At 52.7% G+C, this 21,420-nt stretch overlaps 6 protein-coding genes across 6 annotated transcripts; 2 read left to right on the top strand and 4 right to left on the bottom strand.

The window, feature by feature from the left end:
* Positions 1-38: 38 nt before the first annotated feature.
* Positions 39-2,953, bottom strand: POSPLADRAFT_1046562 (hypothetical protein; the record flags this gene model as incomplete). The annotated part of the gene is made up of 11 exons (XM_024479068.1): positions 39-242; positions 302-330; positions 390-435; positions 492-548; positions 611-659; positions 708-789; positions 844-898; positions 948-1,031; positions 1,087-1,638; positions 1,752-1,908; positions 2,766-2,953. 11 exons carry the CDS (start codon positions 2,951-2,953, stop codon positions 39-41), a joined length of 1,503 nt encoding a protein of 500 aa, XP_024338945.1.
* Positions 2,954-5,259: 2,306 nt separating this feature from the next.
* On the bottom strand, positions 5,260-5,754 carry POSPLADRAFT_1033838 (hypothetical protein; the record flags this gene model as incomplete). The annotated part of the gene is made up of 3 exons (XM_024476962.1): positions 5,260-5,397; positions 5,473-5,588; positions 5,676-5,754. The coding sequence occupies 3 exons, from the start codon at positions 5,752-5,754 to the stop codon at positions 5,260-5,262; spliced, it is 333 nt and encodes a 110-aa protein (XP_024338944.1).
* Positions 5,755-7,230: 1,476 nt separating this feature from the next.
* Positions 7,231-8,673, top strand: POSPLADRAFT_1143672 (hypothetical protein; the record flags this gene model as incomplete). The annotated part of the gene is made up of 2 exons (XM_024485595.1): positions 7,231-8,061; positions 8,155-8,673. The coding sequence occupies 2 exons, from the start codon at positions 7,231-7,233 to the stop codon at positions 8,671-8,673; spliced, it is 1,350 nt and encodes a 449-aa protein (XP_024338943.1).
* Positions 8,674-8,819: 146 nt separating this feature from the next.
* Positions 8,820-10,531, bottom strand: POSPLADRAFT_1033836 (hypothetical protein; the record flags this gene model as incomplete). The annotated part of the gene is made up of 3 exons (XM_024476961.1): positions 8,820-8,878; positions 9,076-9,345; positions 9,400-10,531. The coding sequence occupies 3 exons, from the start codon at positions 10,529-10,531 to the stop codon at positions 8,820-8,822; spliced, it is 1,461 nt and encodes a 486-aa protein (XP_024338942.1).
* An 869-nt stretch (positions 10,532-11,400) lies between these two features.
* Positions 11,401-12,712, top strand: POSPLADRAFT_1143394 (hypothetical protein; the record flags this gene model as incomplete). Its single annotated transcript, XM_024485558.1, has 2 exons — positions 11,401-12,568; positions 12,627-12,712. 2 exons carry the CDS (start codon positions 11,401-11,403, stop codon positions 12,710-12,712), a joined length of 1,254 nt encoding a protein of 417 aa, XP_024338941.1.
* Positions 12,713-13,211: 499 nt separating this feature from the next.
* On the bottom strand, positions 13,212-20,118 carry POSPLADRAFT_1142942 (hypothetical protein; the record flags this gene model as incomplete). Its single annotated transcript, XM_024485496.1, has 14 exons — positions 13,212-13,330; positions 13,412-14,655; positions 14,695-14,716; positions 15,180-15,247; positions 15,708-16,442; positions 16,491-17,400; positions 17,519-17,775; positions 18,018-18,067; positions 18,526-18,784; positions 18,835-19,115; positions 19,169-19,260; positions 19,313-19,426; positions 19,488-19,563; positions 19,843-20,118. The coding sequence occupies 14 exons, from the start codon at positions 20,116-20,118 to the stop codon at positions 13,212-13,214; spliced, it is 4,503 nt and encodes a 1,500-aa protein (XP_024338940.1).
* Between the last annotated feature and the right edge of the window lie 1,302 nt (positions 20,119-21,420).

Here is a 21,420-nt window from a genome sequence, read left to right as displayed (position 1 = left end):
CTCCACGACCTTTTTGATGCAATGCCGAGTACAAGGCCTTATGCCGCTTCGTAAAGTGCGGCCTGCATACTGCCATAGCCGCGGCGCATCCATTCCTCGGGCGATATGCGCTCTGTGGGGTGCGAGCCGAAGATCTGGTCGTTGTACTGCGAGAACGCCCAAACCGTGGGATCAGGGACTGGGAGTGCTGTCAGTGCGCGGAGTTCACTGCGGATGATATTGTTCGTGAAGTGGTCCATGTTCTACGAGATGCCGAATGTACATTAGATTGGGCGACAAAGAGGAAGTGGAAATTCCTCACCAGGTCATTCTTGTCGTAACCGAACGGATCTGTTCGATACGCATGGCAAAGTGAGAAGACATATGCAAGCGATAGTTCTATAACGCACTCTCAATCTCCTCTCCGGCAACCAAGAAACCAAAGAAGATGAAGCTCTGCGAGACATTCAGTCATGTGCAGCAAACGTACCACGTGAGCCAGAGATACGTACAAGCAGAGTTGTTGCCGGGATTGTTAGCCATCCGAGGGTGTTCCAGATCTGGAAGGGCTGCAGAATGTGCTTGTTTAATACATGCTACAAGCTCTCTTTCCAAAGGACGAGATACGCACCAAGAAGAGATTGTACAGGACAGTAACCGTCCACAAGTGCACGCGATACCTACACCATGTCAATCACTATGACAGTCGTCACGAAGGAACGCCTTACGAGAAGGGGATCGGCGTAGTCAGAATACGCTCGAGACCCGTCAGCGCATCCACAAGCTGGAGGAGTGAGTTGAGGAGCGCGGCTAAGCAATAACGCATAAGCAGCTAGACCCTTGAATATGTCTTAGCGTACTTACTTGATGTTGGTGCATCCACGACCTTGCGGTTTTGGAGAGTCGCTACGTATGAACTCTGGAGGAGATGAAGATACAGGTCGAATGTTCAGATAGAGTAGACATACAAGGTAGAACGAGATTTCCAGCGGCAAGTTATGCGTGACCGTCTTGCTCCGCAGTTTGGCCCTGATTTTCGCCGCTGTCTTGCCCTATCAACACGTGGTTATCGGCCCATCCCAGAACACAAGGAAGGCCATGACGAACCTTGACATCCTTCCCTTTCTTCGTGAGTAGCCGCACAATCAACGACAACGGGAACAGATCCAGGAGGTGGTACTTCGGCGGGTTGCGCGCAGGAAGCAAGAAGCTCTCGTCGACAAACATCGCCATCGAGCTTTTCTCCTCCTTCATCTCGCCCTCCGACACCTCGCGCTCGAGACTTGGTTTCGGCAGCCCGTTCGGCGCGAACGTGGTGCGGCGATTCGGAGACGTGACAGGCAGCGGGAGGTGCTGCGAGCGCGGCGACACTGGCGAACGCGCGGACTGCGCGACGCTGCGGAACGAGCGCACATCGGACAGGCGGCGATCGCGCTCGCCCTCGGACGCCCCGCCCGCGCCTGTGCTTGCGACATCGGACACGTCGAGCTGCGAGGGAATGCCCGGCGGAAGCGCGTACGATGGCAGGTACTTGACGAGGTGGTAGAGGTCAACGTAGTACACACCCTCCTCGCCGCGCAGGTAGTGCTTGACGGAGACAGCGAACGCTTCGACAAGATTGATGACGGTCTTCTTCTCGATGATCACGCGCTGCTTGCGCTGTTCGAGCGTGGACTTGTCGTCGGCGGCCGTAGGCATGACCTCTGCATCCGACGAACAACGCGTCAGTGCGAGGACATGGGTATACAGCAGGCGCGTGCGTGGGGACCGGCGGAGGGGAAAAGCTCACCGGGGACGTGGAACCAGACAGTGCGGGAGAACGTCCGGCTGGCTAGGACGATTTGCGACCAGAGCTTGCGACCTTCATTGTACCGTTCGAAGCTTGACGTGGTTCGATATGACACCACAAAACCCAGAACGGTACCGATGCTGTGGGAAGATCACGAGTGAGAATTCTGCCTGGAATGGGTACCAACATGAGCCAAAATGTGCCCGTGTCTGGGCTTCCTGAAGCCAGTGAGAATGATAGTGCTGGATGACACGAGTGTGCGTGACCTCGTAGGAAATAAGCATGGCCAAGATACATCAGGAAGCCCAGCAGCGAGACTTCTCTATAACATGGGTCGAAACTTCTCTGTTGCTGTATCCCGTGCAGGTCGGACACACTACTTTGTGCGCTGCAGTTCATGATCTCCACGTCACCGCCTAGCCGTGAGTGCACGAGGAGAGCCACGTAGATGAACAGAAATGATGAACGAAATCAATGAAGGCGCGTCGGATTCGGCGAGAACTACCACGGAGTGTACCATGAAGCAGCATGACCTCGCAGGAATTAGGCGTCACGAAGAGAAGCGGAGAAGCGCAGCATCGTGCCCCCCTTATGACATATGATAGAAGTAGCATCCATGATGGTCCAGGCTGCCTTCGCATTCAGAGCTCAGCGGTCTCTCTCAATGCCCGGCCTCCGACGAGTGAAAGCTGCGAGCAAGAGCTGAGCGGCGGATCACGTTCTCGGCCTCCGCTTTGGCGAGCAGTCTTGCACATGTGAGATTTTCAACATGAGCACAGCCCAGATGGGGCCGGCGTCGCATATACGCCGCGCGACCGCCGGCTCACACGACCCAGCTTCCCGGCCAAAGGTGTACCGAATACCGTTTATCTGCGTCCCTTCCACAATATCCACCCATTCAAGAACGGAAGAAAAAAGAAACGGAAGCAAATCGAAACGAAAACGATACGGACCGGGAGCAGAACGGATAAAAAGTAAAATGAGGTTTCACACTCACACTGTCAACAACGTGCTTTGTATCCCAAGATTATGCACCGAGTGGCTGATGACACTGATCGCTGTCGCCCAGGCAGTGAAGAACACGAGCAGAGGCCAGCATCGGATGAGCGCGGTTGCCGAGATGGCATTTAGAAGCTGGACGAAGAACCCGCCACTAGTATGCGAGAAGGGGTCAACAGCGTGCATGAAGGACGTCTCCATTTTGACTGCACTTGCGAGCAGATTCTAGGGCGAGCAAGCAGACGCAAAGAGAAGGGGGAAATGAAATGAAAAAAAGAGACAAGACGAGACGAGACGAGGACAAGTCGGCGATCCATGTTTATGAGGAGCATGGTTACGTGGGCACTGCGGGCGCGCATCTCTCTCCATCCTGCCAAGACATTGATTACTGATTCGTCTGGACCGCCGCCCAGCCAATTTGATGTTTCGGCTAGTTCTTCACTTATACTGATGGCTATCTGTGCGCTAGCGATCCTGCAGGACTTGGCCTTTGTGAAATCGAGACGCAGTAGGGAGGATGTGAGTGCCTGCAGTTTGATTGTAGCTATAGTGTCGTCAACTCTTCAATCTTCAACGAGTCGGCAGGTCAAAACATGATGACGGTCCCAGTCAGGGGAGTTAGATGCAAATCCATCACTGCACAGCTTTTGGGACGTGCCCCCGAGCGCTCAAGGGAAGGTGGATGATGCTCTCACATATCCTTGAACAACTCGCAAAGTCTTCTAATTATCAGCCCCGTACCTTTGCTTTTAGGCGTTTGACGACTGCGTCATACGTTGTCGGGGATTATTTTCATCACCATCCATGCGCACGACGAGTATCGCATCCAGAGAAATCATTTTCTTGACATGAAGCTTGACTTCGGATTATGATTGTCCGAAGCCTCGGTTCGCACGCGTCCCGCCATACTTCCTTCTTGCACTAAAGATCGAGTCACTCTATTCCATTTGTATGAATGTCGTTAGGAGCGGTCTCACGGAGCGTGCAGAGCAATGTAAGACCTCACCTGTGAATTCGCGTGGTATTAATGCTGAAAGATCTGAAGGGGTTGTGTATTGACGGACGCCGGCGAATATCTACATGACGCAAACGTTTGGACGCCTGGCCTCTTCGATAGAGAATCAGTGAACGGGTGACGGCGTAAGGCCTCTGCATTCCTTATGGAGATGTTCAGTCCGGCGCACTCGGAGTCTCAAACTGGTTTGTTTCTTCTTCACGTTCATCCCGGATGATTGGTCATGCACCGCTCAACTCTATCTCTGTCGCGGCCGGGGTTAAAACGCTGCGGTGACTGTATGTGTGTTGCATGAACCTGATGGAATACGACTTCCGGCGAGAACCGATTGCCAACTCAGGTGTCGTGAACAGCGACGGGATGACTCCTTTTCTGTGATTATTTTCTGTAATGGTCTGGTCTCTCTCGATATTTCAGCCGCCCTGCCAGGCTATCATCCATTTGGCGCGACCTATGACCGGAAAACTGCCTATTTGTTGAATGCACTCGGGGTGAGCATCATCGTAAACTCTTTTTGATCTGGCTCATCGACAAAGACCATATCATTGAAGGTTCACCGAGAACGTTTCCTCTCGTGTACAGCTTTCGATCTAGTGTCCATTGCTGCTCGATACGGGATCGTCATAGCCTGATCATATTGATGTAGAGTCGCGGAGCTGGAATATCGCGCTGCTGTGCTCCACTGATAGCCGATAAGATTCAGAATATAATTAGCAGAAGGGGGTTACAGCAAGCTGATTAAGAAGTCGCGGACATTCTTGTGCTATCCTATCGTTCGGACATAGCCAGGTGTTACTGAAGGGAACACGCATAAAGGCTCCCTCTGGCCCTCATCTATCGTGCATTCTCAGCTCGTCTCCCGTAAGAGCTCTGTCTTCCTTTTTTACTGAGCGACACAGCACACTAAAATATTGAACTATTCAGATGTCGGATATCAATGCTGCAATACTCGCGTCATATACTCAGGCCAAGTGCGCCCTGACGTCCATCGCACAGAGATCTCCTGACGCAGGTTACGTAGCTTCGTGGGCAACTGTTGCACGGTCTCTGTCGCCGGTGCTTTCATCTTGTAACGAGTCGCGAAATAAACAGTGCTCACCACTTACCTTCAGCACTATTGCTATATGAATACTCGATCACAATCAGCAGCGAGTTACGATGGATATGGCGAAAGGACTCCTGTCTCAAGCTTCCATTCGTTGTTTTCATCCTCAATCGACTTGTCATGCTGGGGCTAGCAATCACGTATATCCTTTCCGTCATCCTACCACTAGATACAGTCGAGGTGCGTGTTTGAGCTCAGCGGACTTTGGAGTTCAATTTTCTCACAAAGCGCACTGTCATCAGAGGTATTTTCCAAACCTGCGTGACACTATTGAAGTGTGCTGAAGCTGGCTCTTGCTTGCAGTTGTGAGGGCGTGAATGTCGCGCTCTATATCTTCGAACTCTTGCTATATATTATATGGCCCGGTATGTGTTATTGTTCTGCTTGACTGAAGATGTTTCCGACGCTTGACTCAGTGCTCTCGGCATTGCGTGTCCACGCGTTGAGTGGCCGGAACTGGGTGCTATCCCTCCTGACGTTGGCAATGGGTTTGGTACCGGCCGGCTTGAACTTGGTATGTTATATATTTCCAGTTGAAGTCGCTTAACCCGCTTTGAATATTGCACAGTTCAACTGGGCACGTACCTCGTTCACCATGGTGGAACTTTTCCCGTCAGGCCCGATGGCGTGCGATGTATTCACCAATATTTCTCCTAGCTTGGGCACAAAGTAAAGATTCTGCTTCTTTCTTATGACGTATACTAAGCAGTGACATCTGCAGATGTAGAAGCCGACGATATCTCTCATGTGTGTTCTTCTCGGCTAACCGAACTTGTAGTAGAACCTACCACTCGGGCATTTGCGATGGCTGCTGACTTCATGGTCCTTGTTGTGACCTGTCACCACACGCGTGGTCAATACAGGCATCTCTTGGAGATTGGCAGGAGGCTCTCACTTCCCATGTTGCTCTTACGAGACGGTGAGCACCTTCAAATGCTCGAGGCATGTAGTTCCTCATCAAAGATTGTGTCAGGATTCGTATATTTCCTGTACGTCGTCTATAAGCACGCATAATCCCGCAGCGCACATCGACATCTATAACAGCTTGTTTATGCTTCTTGCTGCTGTCAACGTGGTTTTGGTTAACGTGCATGCAGTATGTCTTCCATTGTTCGGTCTGGTCTGGCCATGCTAAGTAGATAACATCCATAAAAAATGCAGAACGACAATCTCGACGTGGGAATTGTTTTCATAGCTCCGTGCGTGCAGCCATCTGTTGCCTTTATGTGTGCTGAAGCCTCGAGAGTCAGTCTGACAAGCATCATTGTATCGCGATTCTTCCTCAACCTGCAAGAGGTTGGTCAATCGTCACATGTTTATCTTGGACCGGAGACAGGAATGGAGGCTTCGTCGGGCGACACGACTGAGTCACAGGATGCGCATGAGATGACAACGGTTGGCTTTGCTGACGGCACGCAGATAGGTGCACGGTCTACCTGGAAGACAGTGAGATGTATAAGCTCACACCTTGCACAGGGGAGATGCGGAATCACGCTGGTGACGATGCAGAAAATCTCAATGATGGCACAGCTTGCACAGGAGCTTGCACAACGGACACAGAGTACAGTTTTGCTTAATCGATGACCACGCACCTTGTACTTCTTCTACTCCATGAGTTCATGACTATGCGGACCGTTCCGTTGCCTGCAGTTCAAGCTGTAATATATTGTGCTATCGTAAAGAAGACTCCTTCTACAGTCCGCGATATCGTGACAGTCGTGATTTATCGCGCGTCGGCCCCTAGCGCGTCTTTAGGTACCACAGACTGACGCGACGCGTCAAGTCACACGTGACGCTACTGAGGCAGTCACGTCGGCGCTAAAGCTGAAACAATTCCTCAATTGACAATTTATGCATCGTCCAGGAGTACAGAAAACATCAGAGTAAGTACATTCCGTCCACTTGTGCTACGTCCATGTTGAGCTGCTACGGGCAACGAATGGAGCCAATGGTGCTTTCCACAGTAGGCGCAAAGATGCGTCATATCTGCATTGGCTGGTTGTTCGGTCATTCACATGAATAATTTACACAAGCTTTACATCGAGGCCTTCGCACAAGTTTCAAGTCTTCTGCTATCGAAGTCGCGCTGCTTTAGCAAGTCACGTCGTTGTCTTGCATCACGAGCTTTGCTGTAAATCTCACATTACTGCCGATATTCACTATTCACAGCTGCTACTGACATAACGGGTTCATGAGCTCAGTTGACAGTGAAATGCAACAAACATGAGGGCGCTTATGTTGACTGCTGCGCTTTGAACGAATGTTCTTTTGTCAAGCAAGGCCTAAGCGCCGTGATAGGTAATATTAAGCCCCTGGCCACAAGTCGGTCGTTTGTTCACTACCATGTTCCCGCCTCTCCTCCAGGTCCCCACCCTCGCCTCCATTGCAGAAGTCGATGCATTCATCAAAGTCGCAGCCCAAACACTCATCCAAGGCGAAGAGCAGGGCAAGTTGTTCGAAAAACGCATTTGGAACGAGTCCTACAGATATCGCTGTTTGCGCCTCCTCAAGCACGTGTATGGCTCGAATCCTACTGTCGACAGGCGGTTCCGCGAAGGTTTCGAACGTAATGCGCGTTCTCTTGAAGAGACGAGCGCAACCTCGGACCTGTTCCATCTGCGCGCGTTCGAAACTGGCTTTGGAGCTCTCAACGATGCTAACGCGGGCTGTTTCGGTGGCGGGCGCGTCAAGCGGTTCCTTGACCTCGGCTGCTCTCCTGGCGGTTTCTCCTCCTGGCTTTTGAAGAATAACCCCGACACGAAGGGTACAGGTGTTACCCTGCCTGAGGAGCACGCCAAGCTCCCTGTGCAGGTTGAACCAGCGTTGCGCTCTCATGGACGGTATCAGGTGATCTACGAAGACATCATCGACATTGGCGTGAAAGCGTTGGAGCAGAATATGTGTCCGTCGATCCCGCTGGACGACAGTTTTACTGGGCTTTACGACCTCGTCATTGCTGGGGCCTTCCCAACGATGCAGGGCCGCGCGCCATGGTGGCATCGGGTTCAGCTACTCCTTTCCCAACTGCTTATTGTCTTGACCCATGTGGCACAGGGTGGCTCCGTCCTCGTGTTGGTAAAAACAAAGCCGCAGCTTTTGACCATGGATATCTTAGGTGTGCTCCAGCAGGTCTTCAGATTCGTCCTTGCGCACAAGGCCGGTGGGCTGCATTCCGTGCGTTCGTCCTGTTACCTCGTGTGCCATGGATTTCATGGGACGACGGAGCAGGTGATGCATCTTTCTACACGCATCTGCCACGCCTTGAAGTATTGCCAATCGTCAATGCTCGCATCCCCTACAGATCCTGCACTCAACCTCGCGAACCGTATGCCGCTGCTCTCGGCCGATTCGGCGGAACAGGTCTTCGACAATCAATACCGATCTCTCCTGCAGCTCCTCCAACCTGTGTGGGAGTTGCAGTACAAGGCGATCCGGAAGGACCTCGCACGTATATTGGCGCCGGAAAAAGAAGCCACGACTTCTCGGGCGATGTCTGGTGTCGCTAGTACTGTGAACGTCGGCGTTGGTCGACCTCATGGCAGAAATCACAAATCCGCAACGCAAAGTCACAAGCACATAGGAAGCAAGACGTCCTCAAAGTCAGGCTCGTTGCTCCAATTGACGCGATCTCCGAGCAACGCCGAAAAAACTGCCAGCTGGCGGGCACGCCCTTGCACGGATGGTGCCGTAGTTCCTGGTGACTTATTTGGCCGCAAGAGGGGCAGTGGTCGACTCAGTGTTGCAGAACTGAGTACGACTTGGCGAGCCCGGCCGCGCATGGAATGATATAGCAACACTTTTGCTTCGTACTGTATGTACTTTGTTCTCGATTTTGCAAACTTGTTTTAGACCGTTTGTTGATTCAAGTCTCCGTAGCTGACTAATATTATGGCCTTATAATGCCACACCCATATCGTCATATTGTACACTGTTCAACGATGACGTGAAGTAGAATCCCACAACTTCTCCACAGGGTGGTAGCCTGTCGAGCCTGCGAGCAGGTGATATACAATGTCAAAATTTCAGAACACGAATCCATGTAGTGACATAGTTCATGCAATTACTGTCACGTAGAAATCAACTATGCATAGGTTCAACGCGACCGCGGGGCAGGTTTGCTAGATTATCACCACTTACGACTGAATGCATCCCCGTGAGTCCGATATCACGTAGACCTCCACCACGAACTACTGTTCGCTGCGCTCGTCTGACTCCTCCTGCGCCCGAATAAGCCCTCTGGAGGGCCCTGTCCGCTTTGACTGAACGCCTGACCGCGTCCGCGAGAGCGCCAGATAGTATCAGGGTGATGCGCGGTGTAATCGTCGGGCGATGCTGTGGGCTGCCGATGAGGCCACGGTCGAAATGAGGTCGCCAGGGAATGCTCTACGGCCTCATGTTGGACGTCCGTTGGGCTGTCGAAGCCATCGCTCTCCGCATACTTCGGGATGCCAGCCTCGGCTGTACACAGCTGCCATGAACGGGAGAGTTGAGAAAATGGACTGATGGGCTCACCTCCATACAAGTCAACAAGGACGCCGGCCAAGTCTACCCGTATGGCATTGTACTGTACCTCCCACAAGGGCTCGAATAGATCGAGCACGAACCGGTGGTGGGCAGTGAAGATCTCGGCAGCTGACTGTCCGGAGACCAGTGGTGTATCTTCTGGGCCGTGCTTGTACTCCCATCGCCCGTTGTCATCTTGGGAGCTCTCCATAGGTACTGCGGCCAGGAACAGCAGCGCTCCATGCAGCCTACCGGTGAACCGGTCTACCTCTTCTGAAGTGGCTCGGAAGCCCCTACAGACCAGGTAGCACGATGTCCGGACCGCGTGCAACCTTCCCGTCTTGTGCGCCGTCACTGTCTCGAAACACTGACGGAGCATTCCTATGACGTCTACCGTCCATAGGAATGCTTTGGTGTTGATCGCTACGATAGCTGAGCCGCCCTTGGAGATGTTGGCGAATATCAGGATCAACTGGGCGAATACCAGCTGAGTCCGACGCCACCAAGGAATGGCCCCTTGCAATACCGGAAAGGCTCCGGCGATAACGAGATCGTAGCGCACGGGGCTGCCGTCATGCGCGAGAATCGCCGGGGGAGTATCAGTCTCTGTGGAGCGTGCTACGAAGGCGACGACATCGGTGTATCGCACATCGTAGTTGGCAAGGAGATCGGAGTCAATCTGCACGGGTATCCTGTCTTCTTCATCCGGCAGAGTGACGCCGACACCCTGCGCTCCCCAATTGTGCTTAAGCACATATGAGGAGAAGCCTCCAGGAGAGCAACCAAGATCGAGGAAGCGGTGCACCTTTCCCCCGCCGAAACAACCCCCATTCGCGCGATTGATCAGCGAGAACGCCTTTGCGTATGCAAATAAATGTACGCGAGAAGGCTCCTCGTTCCCGCCGATAGCTTGCAGGTGGATATCCCGTCGCTCACGGAATCGCGTTTCCACAGCCGGGTTTGAACGGAATAATCGCTTCAGCAGGAGGAGACGGCGAAGTGAGAGTGATTTGTTCCAGAAATCGACTTCAAATGCATTGAGATGAATGATTGCGGCATGCTGCACTGCATCTGAGTGGCCTACTATAAATTCGTCGGCCTCGACAATGGAGGTAACGGAGGGGAGCGCCAGCTGGGTCATGGGGGCTATTCGTGTAAGGTGGACGACAACCTGCAGAAGGCAGACCGCCGTCTTATCAGTCGCAAGTTCCGCTTTGTCTTTGTGTACATCTGCGGGCGTATGCCTCGCGCAAAGCTAATACAGAGTACATGAGGCATGGGCGCCGAGAAGTTGAGAAACACAAGGCTATGAAAGCGCCATATCTGTCAAGAACAGCACCAGCTGCACTGTGATCTGACGAGATAGAGGCTTACTTCCATTTCACATGTCTTCGATAGTCTTTGATGACAGCGCGCGCAGTCTCCGCGTTTCTACCTAGGCAGACAGCGGCGCCATAGTAAATGAAGGTCTGGCTCGGTTCGCGGGCGCCACAGGAGGTCACCTGATCAGGCGTAGGTATTTACTGCTCGTTCTGGAATCTGCACTCCGAGTCCAATTATGCGTGAGATCTAGATACACGTTTTTACCGAATGCATTCGGGTCAAAAAAGAATATCTGGTGTCGATTTGTGGTCTTAACTCTGAGCTAAAATAGAAGAACAAGCTTGACGCGGAAGACAGCCGACGATGTTGTACCACATCTCAGCACGTTACAGCGACTGGTGAGTGGGCCGTATACAAACCATATGCTACTTCATGTTTCGATGTACAGTTATCGTTCAGGGAACTCATTCAGTTTGAGTAAAACAGTCCATTTCATTACTCGTAGTATATGGCGACTGATTCCCACAGGAGTAGTATCTTACCGCCCGTGTCAATCTACACGGCTGTTGTGCTTCCTTTATGGTAGTCCCCACGGCACATGCAAGGCATACCAGATCCACTTAAGGGGCCAAGGGCTTTCAGGGTCAGCAGCCCGCATTGGCCCTATTCGACCGCCAGCCCCCACTTATGTCTATTCTTCACATTGAAGTCCCCTCCTTCACCTCCATACACGAGGTTGACTCATTCATCGCGCAGTCGTTGGACATCCAGCTCGATGAAGACGGAGTAGACGTGAAGCGTCTCGAGGGACGATTCTGGAATGAGTCCGTGCTATACCGACGCCTGCGTCTCCTCAAGCAGATATACGGCCAAAACCCCGCCGTCGATAAGCGTTTTGACAGTAACCGCCAGGCGCACCTGCGCAGGATTAATGAAAATCGCGATACTATTCCTCGAGATAGTCATATGGAAAACGGCAGTCACATTCGTATCCACGCGCAAGCCTTCGAGTATGGATTCTCTGCTATTAACAACGCCAACTCCCGCTGCTTCGGCGGCGGAAGAATAGTACGGTTCCTTGACCTTGGATGCTCCCCTGGCGGGTTTTCATCGTGGCTGCTGAAGAACAATCCCGGTGTGGAGGGTGTCGGGATCACTCTGCCCGACGAACGTTCCCAGTTCCCCCTGCAGATTGATCCCGCCTTCCTTACTATCGGCAAATATCAGGTGCGCTACGCCGACATCATCGATATCGTCTCGGTTTCGCCGGGCGATGGCGCGTTACCTATCATCGAATCCAAGCACAGTCTCCGCCAGCCCTACGATCTCGTCATCGCAGGTGCGTTCCCGACCATGCAGGACAGCACCCCATGGGGCTATCGCACCCAACTACTCGTCGCCCAAGTTTTTCTTATCATCGCTAACACCGCCCCTGGTGGCTCCGCCATCGTGCTCATCAAGACCAAGCCCATTCTATTGCATCTCGACATCATTGGTCTGCTTCGGCAAGCTTTCGACTCGATCAGCGCGCATAAAGCTGGCAAATTGCATGCAGTACGATCATCGTGCTACCTCGTCTGCAGGGGATTCCATGCCTCTGCCGAAGAGATAGAACGCATGGCGGGCAAGCTGCGCTATGCGCTTCAGTGGCTGGGGGAGAAGGCGCTGGCGATGTCGTCGGAGACCGGTGGCAGCAGCACGGCGGGCTACAACTTCTTACTTTCTGCCGATTCGCCGGAACAGGTCTTCGACACAAACGATCGCTTTGTGCTAAACCTTCTGCGACCTGTTTGGAAGTCGCAATATGATGCAATTCATACGGATCTCGCTAAGGTGCTAGTCGCCGAGTACGGAGGTAAGGAGTAACAACTATACACATGTAAGACTTCTTCCAACTGACATGGCTCATACAGCGACGGCTGGTTCTGTTGCAACACACTCTGGTACTGACGAGCCCAAACAGCGTCGGGTACGCACCAAACGCGGTAAGAGAGCCTAGGGAACACTAGCAGGTCGGGAAGTGTTGTCGTAACGGTAACGGGTACTCCAACGTGTAGCCTCGGACGAGCTGTTGTGCAATTCGAGTCATATTGCATAATGATATACATTGGCGATGAAACATCTCAGGCGGTGCTAAGGAAAACAAACACCATACTCGTGATACGCTACCGTACTCATCCGTGAAACACATTCCTTTCTCCGAATCTCTGTACGAAGACCCACATCGTTTGAAAAGAGCTACTTTCAAGTGTGTGAATAAGGAGCACCTGGACTGTTGTTCGTCAGCGCGGGGCTTCAAATGCATAGCTATTCGAACCGTCACCAGCAGGCACATTTCTGTCATGTAGGGCGCCACCATGAACTGGAATCAGCGGCACTACTGCGTCTCTGATTATTCCTAAAGAAGTCTTGCGGCAAGTCGCTACCGTGCGGGGCCTGACTGAAGGTCCTAGCTCGTTCGCGCGTGCGCCAACTAGCACCAGGTCGGGATCCGGCGCCTACATCGGAGGTTGTCTGGGGTAGCCGAGGACGCCATTCGCGAATGGGAGACTGCGGAGATGCTGCTGGCTGCGCCATGACTTGGGATAAATCTGTGTTATTGGCATTGTTATCACCCCTGGGAGACTGTTCTTCGATAGCATCCCCTTCTATAGAACATTATGATGACGCGAGTAAAACAGAAGGGCAGCAGACGTACCTCCGTATTTGCCGACGAGCACTTGAGCGAAGTCTTCACGAATCGCAGCGTACTGATAATCCCATAGAGGCTCAAACAAACCCAGCACATGCTGATGCTGGGCATTGAAGATCTCAGCGGCTGACTCTCCGGTGATGAGCGGCAACTCCTCTGGGTTCCCGTCACTGTGCCACCGGCCGTTGTTGTCTATGGACGATCCATCTGAGACCTCCATCAAATAACGAAGCGCGCTGTGCAACCGTCCGGTGAATCGATCTACCTCTTCTGGAGTGGCCCGGAAGCCTCTGCAGACGAGGTAGCACGACGTCCGGACGGCGTGGAGCTTGCCGGTCTTGTGCGCCGTTACCGCCGCGAACGACTGTCGGAGCAATCCAATGACGTCCACAATCCAGAGAAACGCCTTCGTAGTGATTGCGATGACGGCGGAACCACCCGTTTCGATGTTGGCGAAGACGATGAGGATTTGGGATAAGACCAGCTGGATTCGATGCCACCACGGAATCGGACCTTGCAGCACAGGGAAGGCACCGGCGATGACGAGGTCGTAATGCGTAGAGGGGTCGTCATGGTTAGGGATGACGAGGGGAGTGCCCGCATTCACAGATCGGGAGACGAAGGCCATTATATCATCGTATCGCATGCGGTAGCTCTCCCGAAAAGTGGGATCAATCTGGAGGGGGAACTTCGCTTCTTCGTTGGGCAGATCGATCCCGACGCCCTGTACTCCTCGATTGTGTCTGAGTAGATACGACGAAAATCCACCGGGCGAGCAACCGAGATCGAGGAATCGATGCACTTTCCCGCCGCCAAAACAGCCGTTGTTTGCGCGGTTGATCAGCGAGAACGCTTTCGCGAATGCGTACAAATGCATAGGTGAAGGCTCATCAGTTGACTCGATAGCGTGCAGATGGATGTCGCGTCGCTCGTGGAATCGTTCGTCCACTGCTGGATTTGAGCGGTACAATGCCTTAAGGAGGAGGAGACGACGGAGTGAGATTGTCATGTCCCAAAAATCGACTTCGAACGAGTTCAATTTGACGACTGCATCGTGCCGTAGCTCAAATGAGTGATTATCCACGTATTCGTCGACCTGTGTAACGGAGGTTAAAGAAGGTATGGCTGGAAGCTGGGCCATGGTCATTGTAAGCGAGAAGGATTTCCAGAAGGCATCCTCATATCGCGCGCGTATAAACAGCACGCACTTTGCCACTGTATGTCGTTGTGGGCGCAGGCCTCGCGGAAACCTAATACACGAACACATGTAGTGTAAGCGCGGAACTTACGGGAGCACAGGGGCCTCAAGGACTGATCAGAGACAAGAGAGATTCCGGCATGATGAGCGCGATATAGTTAGTTGGTTCAGTTTATTTCCTGGCATGAATCGTACATTGCAACCGGAACGCCAACGGTATCGTGATATTGCGATAAAGCTCCTTCAAGCAGTTTCCAGACCGACCCTATTTTGATCAATGGAAGCCATATGGGTCATCAGATGGTGAGCGTGCAGACTACTTAGGCAGGCTGAGGACAACAGAGATGCACGACTTTCAGGCCTGGATGTACGCCTGCGCATGAACACCCTTCGGCTTGCAGTATGCCCTGGGTAGCCCGTTTTCGGATTTGGTAATACGTCCTGTGTGGGCTAGGTCACTTGATAGATGATGTTTCAATAAGAGGCCTCGTGCGCTCCAATGACGCACGCCTTGCGATGAGCTGCCGCATCAAATCGTCGAGCGTTGAGTCAACGACAACAACCATACACACTCACCCGTAATCCTCATGGTTCCAGAGTCGACGTTCTGGCTGCGGCTGCCTATCAACATTGTTACTCGGCGACTAGGTCAGCATGACGAAACCCATGAGCTCATTAAGGACTAGGACGCCGGTCATGTCATCCATGAACAATATTGATGTTATGATGCGGGCAGAATACACGCACCCTAAAGCAACCTTCTGACTGAGATGAATCTTCGACCGCTCTTCTCCTAACATCAACGAGATGTCATGAGGTGAACAACAGTGCCCCTGTAGGCTTCGATACTGGATGTCACTAATTGGACTCGACTCAAAGAATTTCTCAAGCCGTCGCTTATGTGAGTGATAGTTTGGCGATCAGATGAGATGGAGAGCAGTGCTCGAGAGCTTGTCGCTCGCTTGTCAAACTTTGTGATGTGAGATCTTGCGTAGCTTTGTGGTAACATTACAGTGTGTGAATGGTACATCAATAAAATACAATATCTCTTACCATGTTGAGTTTGTTGTAATATGTCAGACGCCTCTCCCCCGATGCACCTACACCTCAAGCAGATCCGCAGCGAACCGATCCAGCATGTGAACCTCGAACCTGCTGCTGAACGATCCTTCCCCAAATTCGCGCATCCACGCCCGGCTTAGCCCGCCCTCCCACGCATACAGCTCCACGCGCCATCCCTTCTTCAGCGCCGTCCGAACACACCCTAGGAACCCTTCCTCGTTGAACTGTCCGACGTTCCCGTCGCCCGTCGCGAGCACGATTGTCGCGCCCGGCGGGACTTCGTCAGCGTCCGCGATCGCCTGGTGTAGCTTCAGCTGCAGCAGCTCGTCCACGCCTTGCTCGCGGTACCGCACGCGCGTTGCGTTACCGCCTGCAACACCGTTTCCGTTCCCATTGCCTCCGGCGTCAGACTCCGTGGATGTACCGCCACCCATAGAAGTTCGATGGGAATGTTTCTGAGACTGAGAGGGACCGCCCTTGCGGCCACGAATGCGGCTGGGAGTGTGGTGGTCGGTGTGAGAGATATGGGGTTGCCGGTCGGCGCCGTCACCAGTGTCGGGCACGCGCGCATAGACGCGTACTTCATAACCCAGCTGTTCGGCAGTGTTGACCGGCTGATATAACGGCGACGATGCCACCAGTACGCGGCGAGTAATCGGCCGGCCGCGTTCCAGGATAAGCGCGAGAGCGGCGTGAGACATATACCTGCTCCTGATATGGGTCACACGATGTGCGTGGCGCCGAAGGTACGAAAGAAATCCAATGAGAATGTTCGAACTGTAAAGATCGTAAGTCAACGAACGCGCGGACAGGCAGGTCACGTACTGATCAATAAATACATGGATGAGAGTGTCCTGCGAGCGGGGCTCGGGACCTCGTGTATCTACAAAGCCTTGGTTCGCCGACTCCGGTGAAAGAATCGTCCGTAGCGCGACAACATCTTGAGGGAAGAACAGACGGAGCTTGTGTGCAAGATTGCGCAGATGTAATGCTCGGGCATCGAGAGGTATGGATACAGGGGGTATTAGATTGGGTGTTGATTTACTGTGATGTAGTCGTAATTTCTCTGTGGGAGCCAGCGGGCGCGGTCGCCGTTTGCCTTGTTTGTCTTGTTTATCGTGGAACGATGCAGCAGCCTTGGCCCGTGCTTGAGGGGAGGAAGTAACATCAACAGAGGACGAAGAGTCATACCCATCGTCCGCGTCACCGTCATGGTCATCAGCCGTGGTGGACTCTGTAAGAGTTTCCTGATCTCGCTCGGAGATGCGCACGCGGGAAACCTCCTGCACCGACCGGTTCTTCTTTCTGCGTCGCTTGCGCCGTGGCTGGATAACATGCCGCCAAACGCCATCTGATGTTGTTGTTGTCGTCGTCGAACTGCTATTCCCCTTTAAGCCCAGTTCGCGCTGCGCGAGCAGCTTGGCGCGCTCCGCAGCGAGGAATTCGAGTGCCTCGTCTAGATAACCCAGTGACGGCTCGCCTATCGTGCCAGCAATCGGGTCGTCCATCTCGAGCAGGGTGCGTCTCTCGACGTCAGATGCTGTGGAATCAGAATCGGAGGGTGGTGATCGGCCGCGCGAAACGCTCTCCGGCGAGGAGTAGGACAAATAAGCAGAGAGCTGCCCACGGGACCACACGGGCGATATTTGGGCAACCTCAGAATCATAGTCCGAAAGCGAGAATCCGAGTGAAGATGCCGTGGCATTGACCACATCCGCGGGGTGGACGGGGCCGCCTGTCCGTGGTTGGAAAGTGTTTAAAGCACGAAACACAGTCGTGAACGCTCCTAGGTCAGGTGCGTCTGATGTTGTCTAAGGATCACCCGGTATAGTAAGACTATAAGAGGGGCTCACCATCAGATGTTACGCCACTAGCGACAGAATAGGACGAGAAAGGACTGAACGGGGCCGGCGAGAATGCGGAATCCGAGACTGACTGGACCATTATACAATAGTGGATAAGTTGCGACAGATTAGAGACGAGAGTCCTTAAGAGAACGTGTTCGAGTCGTGCATATAGTGGGATAGGGTCAAGCCGTGAGCTGCCTCGATTTGGTCGGCCCGTGTCGGGGTCGGAGTCATACAAGTCGCTCTGCGGGATGTCTCGGATGCTGTGAGATGGAAATCCAGGACGATCCTAGTAGCAGTAGCAGTGGCAGTGCGCCTGCAGCCTCCAAAAAGCGATAGTAAATTAGTTCGAAGTGGTGGAGAAGGAAAAGCCGACAATGTGCATCAATGATCAAGGACTCGGAGCAGCCTCACACCAGCCTCGTTGCTTGCCATTGGATCACGTGCCCTGGACCATGGCGATAAGTTGGGGCAGTGCTACTGGCAGACTGCGGTAAGCACTCACTCAATTATTAGACGTGGATTGGACACCGTGACATATATACACCAAGGATCCTACGGGAGATATGTAAGAATGGGCTCATGCGCAACCAGCAAGCAAATGTCACGGAGCGCCCGGGCACGTGACGAAATGTCTTCAGAGACAATTCTGGCGGGCACAAGAGACCAAAATCAAGAGCGAAAGGTATCATAAAAGACATAATAAACTCTTGCTCATTTCATAGTTTATCTTACAGAACAGGCTGTCAAAGAAGTCTATTTTCTCGATTATAGGAAAATCGAATTGTTCCGTGTTTCCTAAAGTAGCAGAGATAGGTTACATATCATCACAGTTAATGGGTCTATTCCGACTCATTGGATGTTAGTTATTCTGGACGCCCCATGAATCGTACACAACATGATATAGACTTGTTCTACACATACAACAGTGAAAAAGCTGGCGCGGGCGTGTAATGGTACAGCCGTAATTCGTGAACATCGTGAAGAAGGAATCATGCGCTACCATAGCTGACGGTAACCGTGCGCCTCGGGGATGGCTTTAGCGGGATCTGCTCGTCCAGCGCAATCATCCCCTCGAACTCGCGATCATTGACCATTGTGTCCTCTTCTGCCCCATCGACAGAGAAATCCTCATACGCCCAGCGGACCAGCACGCGCTCGCCGACACGCGACCGCAGCAACCAAGGATGCGTCTTCACGTATTTTGTGATCATCTGCCGGACTCGTGGTGGCGGGAAGTACAGTATGTACATAAGTACCAGCATAACGGCGCTGTGGGAGGGGTAAGGCATAAGTGGCAGTGATGGATAAGGTGCACGTACGCAGACGATGCGGCCAGGGTCATCATGTATTGCCGCGAGCGCGCGCCCACCAAGTCCGGATCGAGCAGCTTGTGCTCGCCCTTAGTTTTCTTGTTCTCATCGTCTTGCGGAGGAGCGTCCGCGTCCTGCTCCTCGTCGTCATCAGGCTTTGGTTCATCTGTAGGCTCGGGCTCCGACGCTGGCTTCGTAGGGGTCGCCAGCCTCTCGCCGCACGCATGTTTCGTCCGCCATTCAAACGTATGCGTTCCGTTCCAATTCCAGAGCATCCCGGGCGAAGACGGCTACACGAACCTCAGCGACGGAACGACTTGCGGAGGGTTGAAAAAGGACTGACCTCATCTACCTGGTGATCGCAAACGAACTGGAAGTCTGCTTTCTGCTGCCTGTACACATAGTAACCGCCATGCAAATGTATGTGCAGAATATCTAGAGAGACAATTCACAACCACCACTATATGACATGCGCGAAGGACAGTACCATGCTTTGTTTGCGTCCTAGCGGGCACGAGCTTTGCCGTGATGTTGACGCCAGGTACATAATCATCGCGCGCAAAGCTGTCTCCTTCATCGGGCAGGGAGAGCTCCCCAGCAACTGGGACGACCTGCAGCACACGGGGGTCCTCATCATCGTGCTTGGGCCGGGTGTTGCTCACTGTGCTCCGTGAGCCGGGCATCGTACACAGCGCGAGAACACTGACCGATGAGACATATCCACGTTCCATCTGGGCACTACATGGCGATGTTAGCGTGGGTACAGGTAAAGCAACAGTTGTTCGATAATGTGACGGGGAGCGAGCAGTCTCCCTTGGAGCTCTGGGCATAAACCGAGGGCTTCGCCTGCCAGATACGGCATATAAATTTCTCGCCGTTGAGAGCTATTTCAGCTGACCGATGGAACATCCATCGAATCCAAAACGTAAGCAGGCACACCTGCACTAAGACCCATCGTACGCAACAATCGCCATAGAACACCGGCAGATCTGAACCAATCGAAAGCACCTGACGTACCTGTTCATGACTCGGGACCTTCTTGCTCTTCTTGAGCGCGCCCGCGAACGAGATCTTGTACTCTGTCTTCGTGACCGTTGGTGGTGTCTGTCGATCGTACGCAACGTTCCAGCCGCCCTCATTCCCTTCGAAGACCGGGCAGAGGTCGAAGCGCCGATTACCCAGAGTGAATTGACATGACTTCTTCAAAGTGTGCAGCGGTTCCTCCGTCACAGCGGCAGCGGCCACGACATAACACAGAAGCGACGCAAGTAGAGGGACAGCCGCGGCGTGCATGACGGGTCGATGCAAACTTCAAGGTGCGATATCCTCAGCCCTTGAATGCAGACTGCACTGATATGGTGGAGCTGGGAAACTGCAGTGTCGTAGTACTATTCGGGGGACTTATCTAACGCTCGCGGACCGCCGTCTGCCCCATCTTCCACGAGTCCCCGTGCCCATTTGCACTTATAGTTCGACTTGCTGTCTCAGACAGGCGGAATGTAAGCAGCGGAGAAGCACAGCATGAGAACAAATTAATGAAAGAGAGACGTGGTGATCCCGAGGTTTGCAGCTTCACAGTTGGTCACATGATTGCGTATACAAGTGGGCGTTTCAACATTGAAATTCGCCTTCAAATTGCCTTCATCTTCGCTCCTGGGGAGAAGACTCTTTTGAAATCTTCGCACACCTCGCATGTGCAGAGTTCCATTGGCTGGCAGTCCAAGGCGACGAATAACAGGTCCCGTTGCACAGGCACCGTGGCACCATTCGTGAGGAAGCCCATCTCGGCTCCTGACTAACGACTTCTCCATCGACATATGCTCGCTTTTTCACGTGGAACATTTCCTTGCTTGTTACTCCAAGGCATCCCTGCTTCCTACTATTGTCCACATTCCAATCATCGTTATTAACCCCTGCGGTCAGCCTCCTTTCTCAGTTGTCCTGCATGGTTTCAGTACATACCACGAACGCAGCCGTTTGAGTGGCGATGTCAATGAGGATGCACTGATAACTTGTGACTGGAGGATTGTTCGTGCAATATTGATCTGAGCTGCATACAAGTTCAAGTCTGTGACTCTTCGCGGCACATATGACGACTCACCACAAGGCTGCAGGCAAGCTTGCATCGCACTCCAATCCAACTAGACAAATATTTTTGGTCGGTAAGTTCTCTAGTTGACTGCATTTGTAAGGAGTCGCTTTCAGTAATGCCAATAATGATAGACTTTCCCTCGCAGATTGTAGTCTGCAGCAAAAGTGGGGAGAAGTTACGACAGAGCACTGTAGCAGCGCAAAATCTCGACCAGCCCTCGCAGAGACTTCACCGCTCCATCGCATAGTCCCCAATGCTCAAAACGCATCGCGACCCGTCAACGTTTCTCAGCCTCACAAAGCTTGAGTGGCTACCATTTGATTCTCCACCATAGCCTGTGTGTAAGTTTTTTGAAAGGCGTTTATCGTTATTACTGTCCATTAGTCAGACGTCCGCCAAATCCTTTTCAAATCTCAGGTCAATATCTCACATTTTTGTCTCAGAGTGATTTCCATCTCACTGTGCACTCATCATCCATGGAGATCTTCGTTGCCCTTCAAGAT

This window comes from Postia placenta (assembly GCF_002117355.1).
Source record: "Postia placenta MAD-698-R-SB12 unplaced genomic scaffold POSPLAscaffold_7, whole genome shotgun sequence".
Taxonomy (NCBI): domain Eukaryota; kingdom Fungi; phylum Basidiomycota; class Agaricomycetes; order Polyporales; family Adustoporiaceae; genus Rhodonia; species Rhodonia placenta.
The sequence above is the reverse complement of the archived record's forward strand: the minus strand, read 5'-3'. Positions and strand labels throughout refer to the sequence as shown.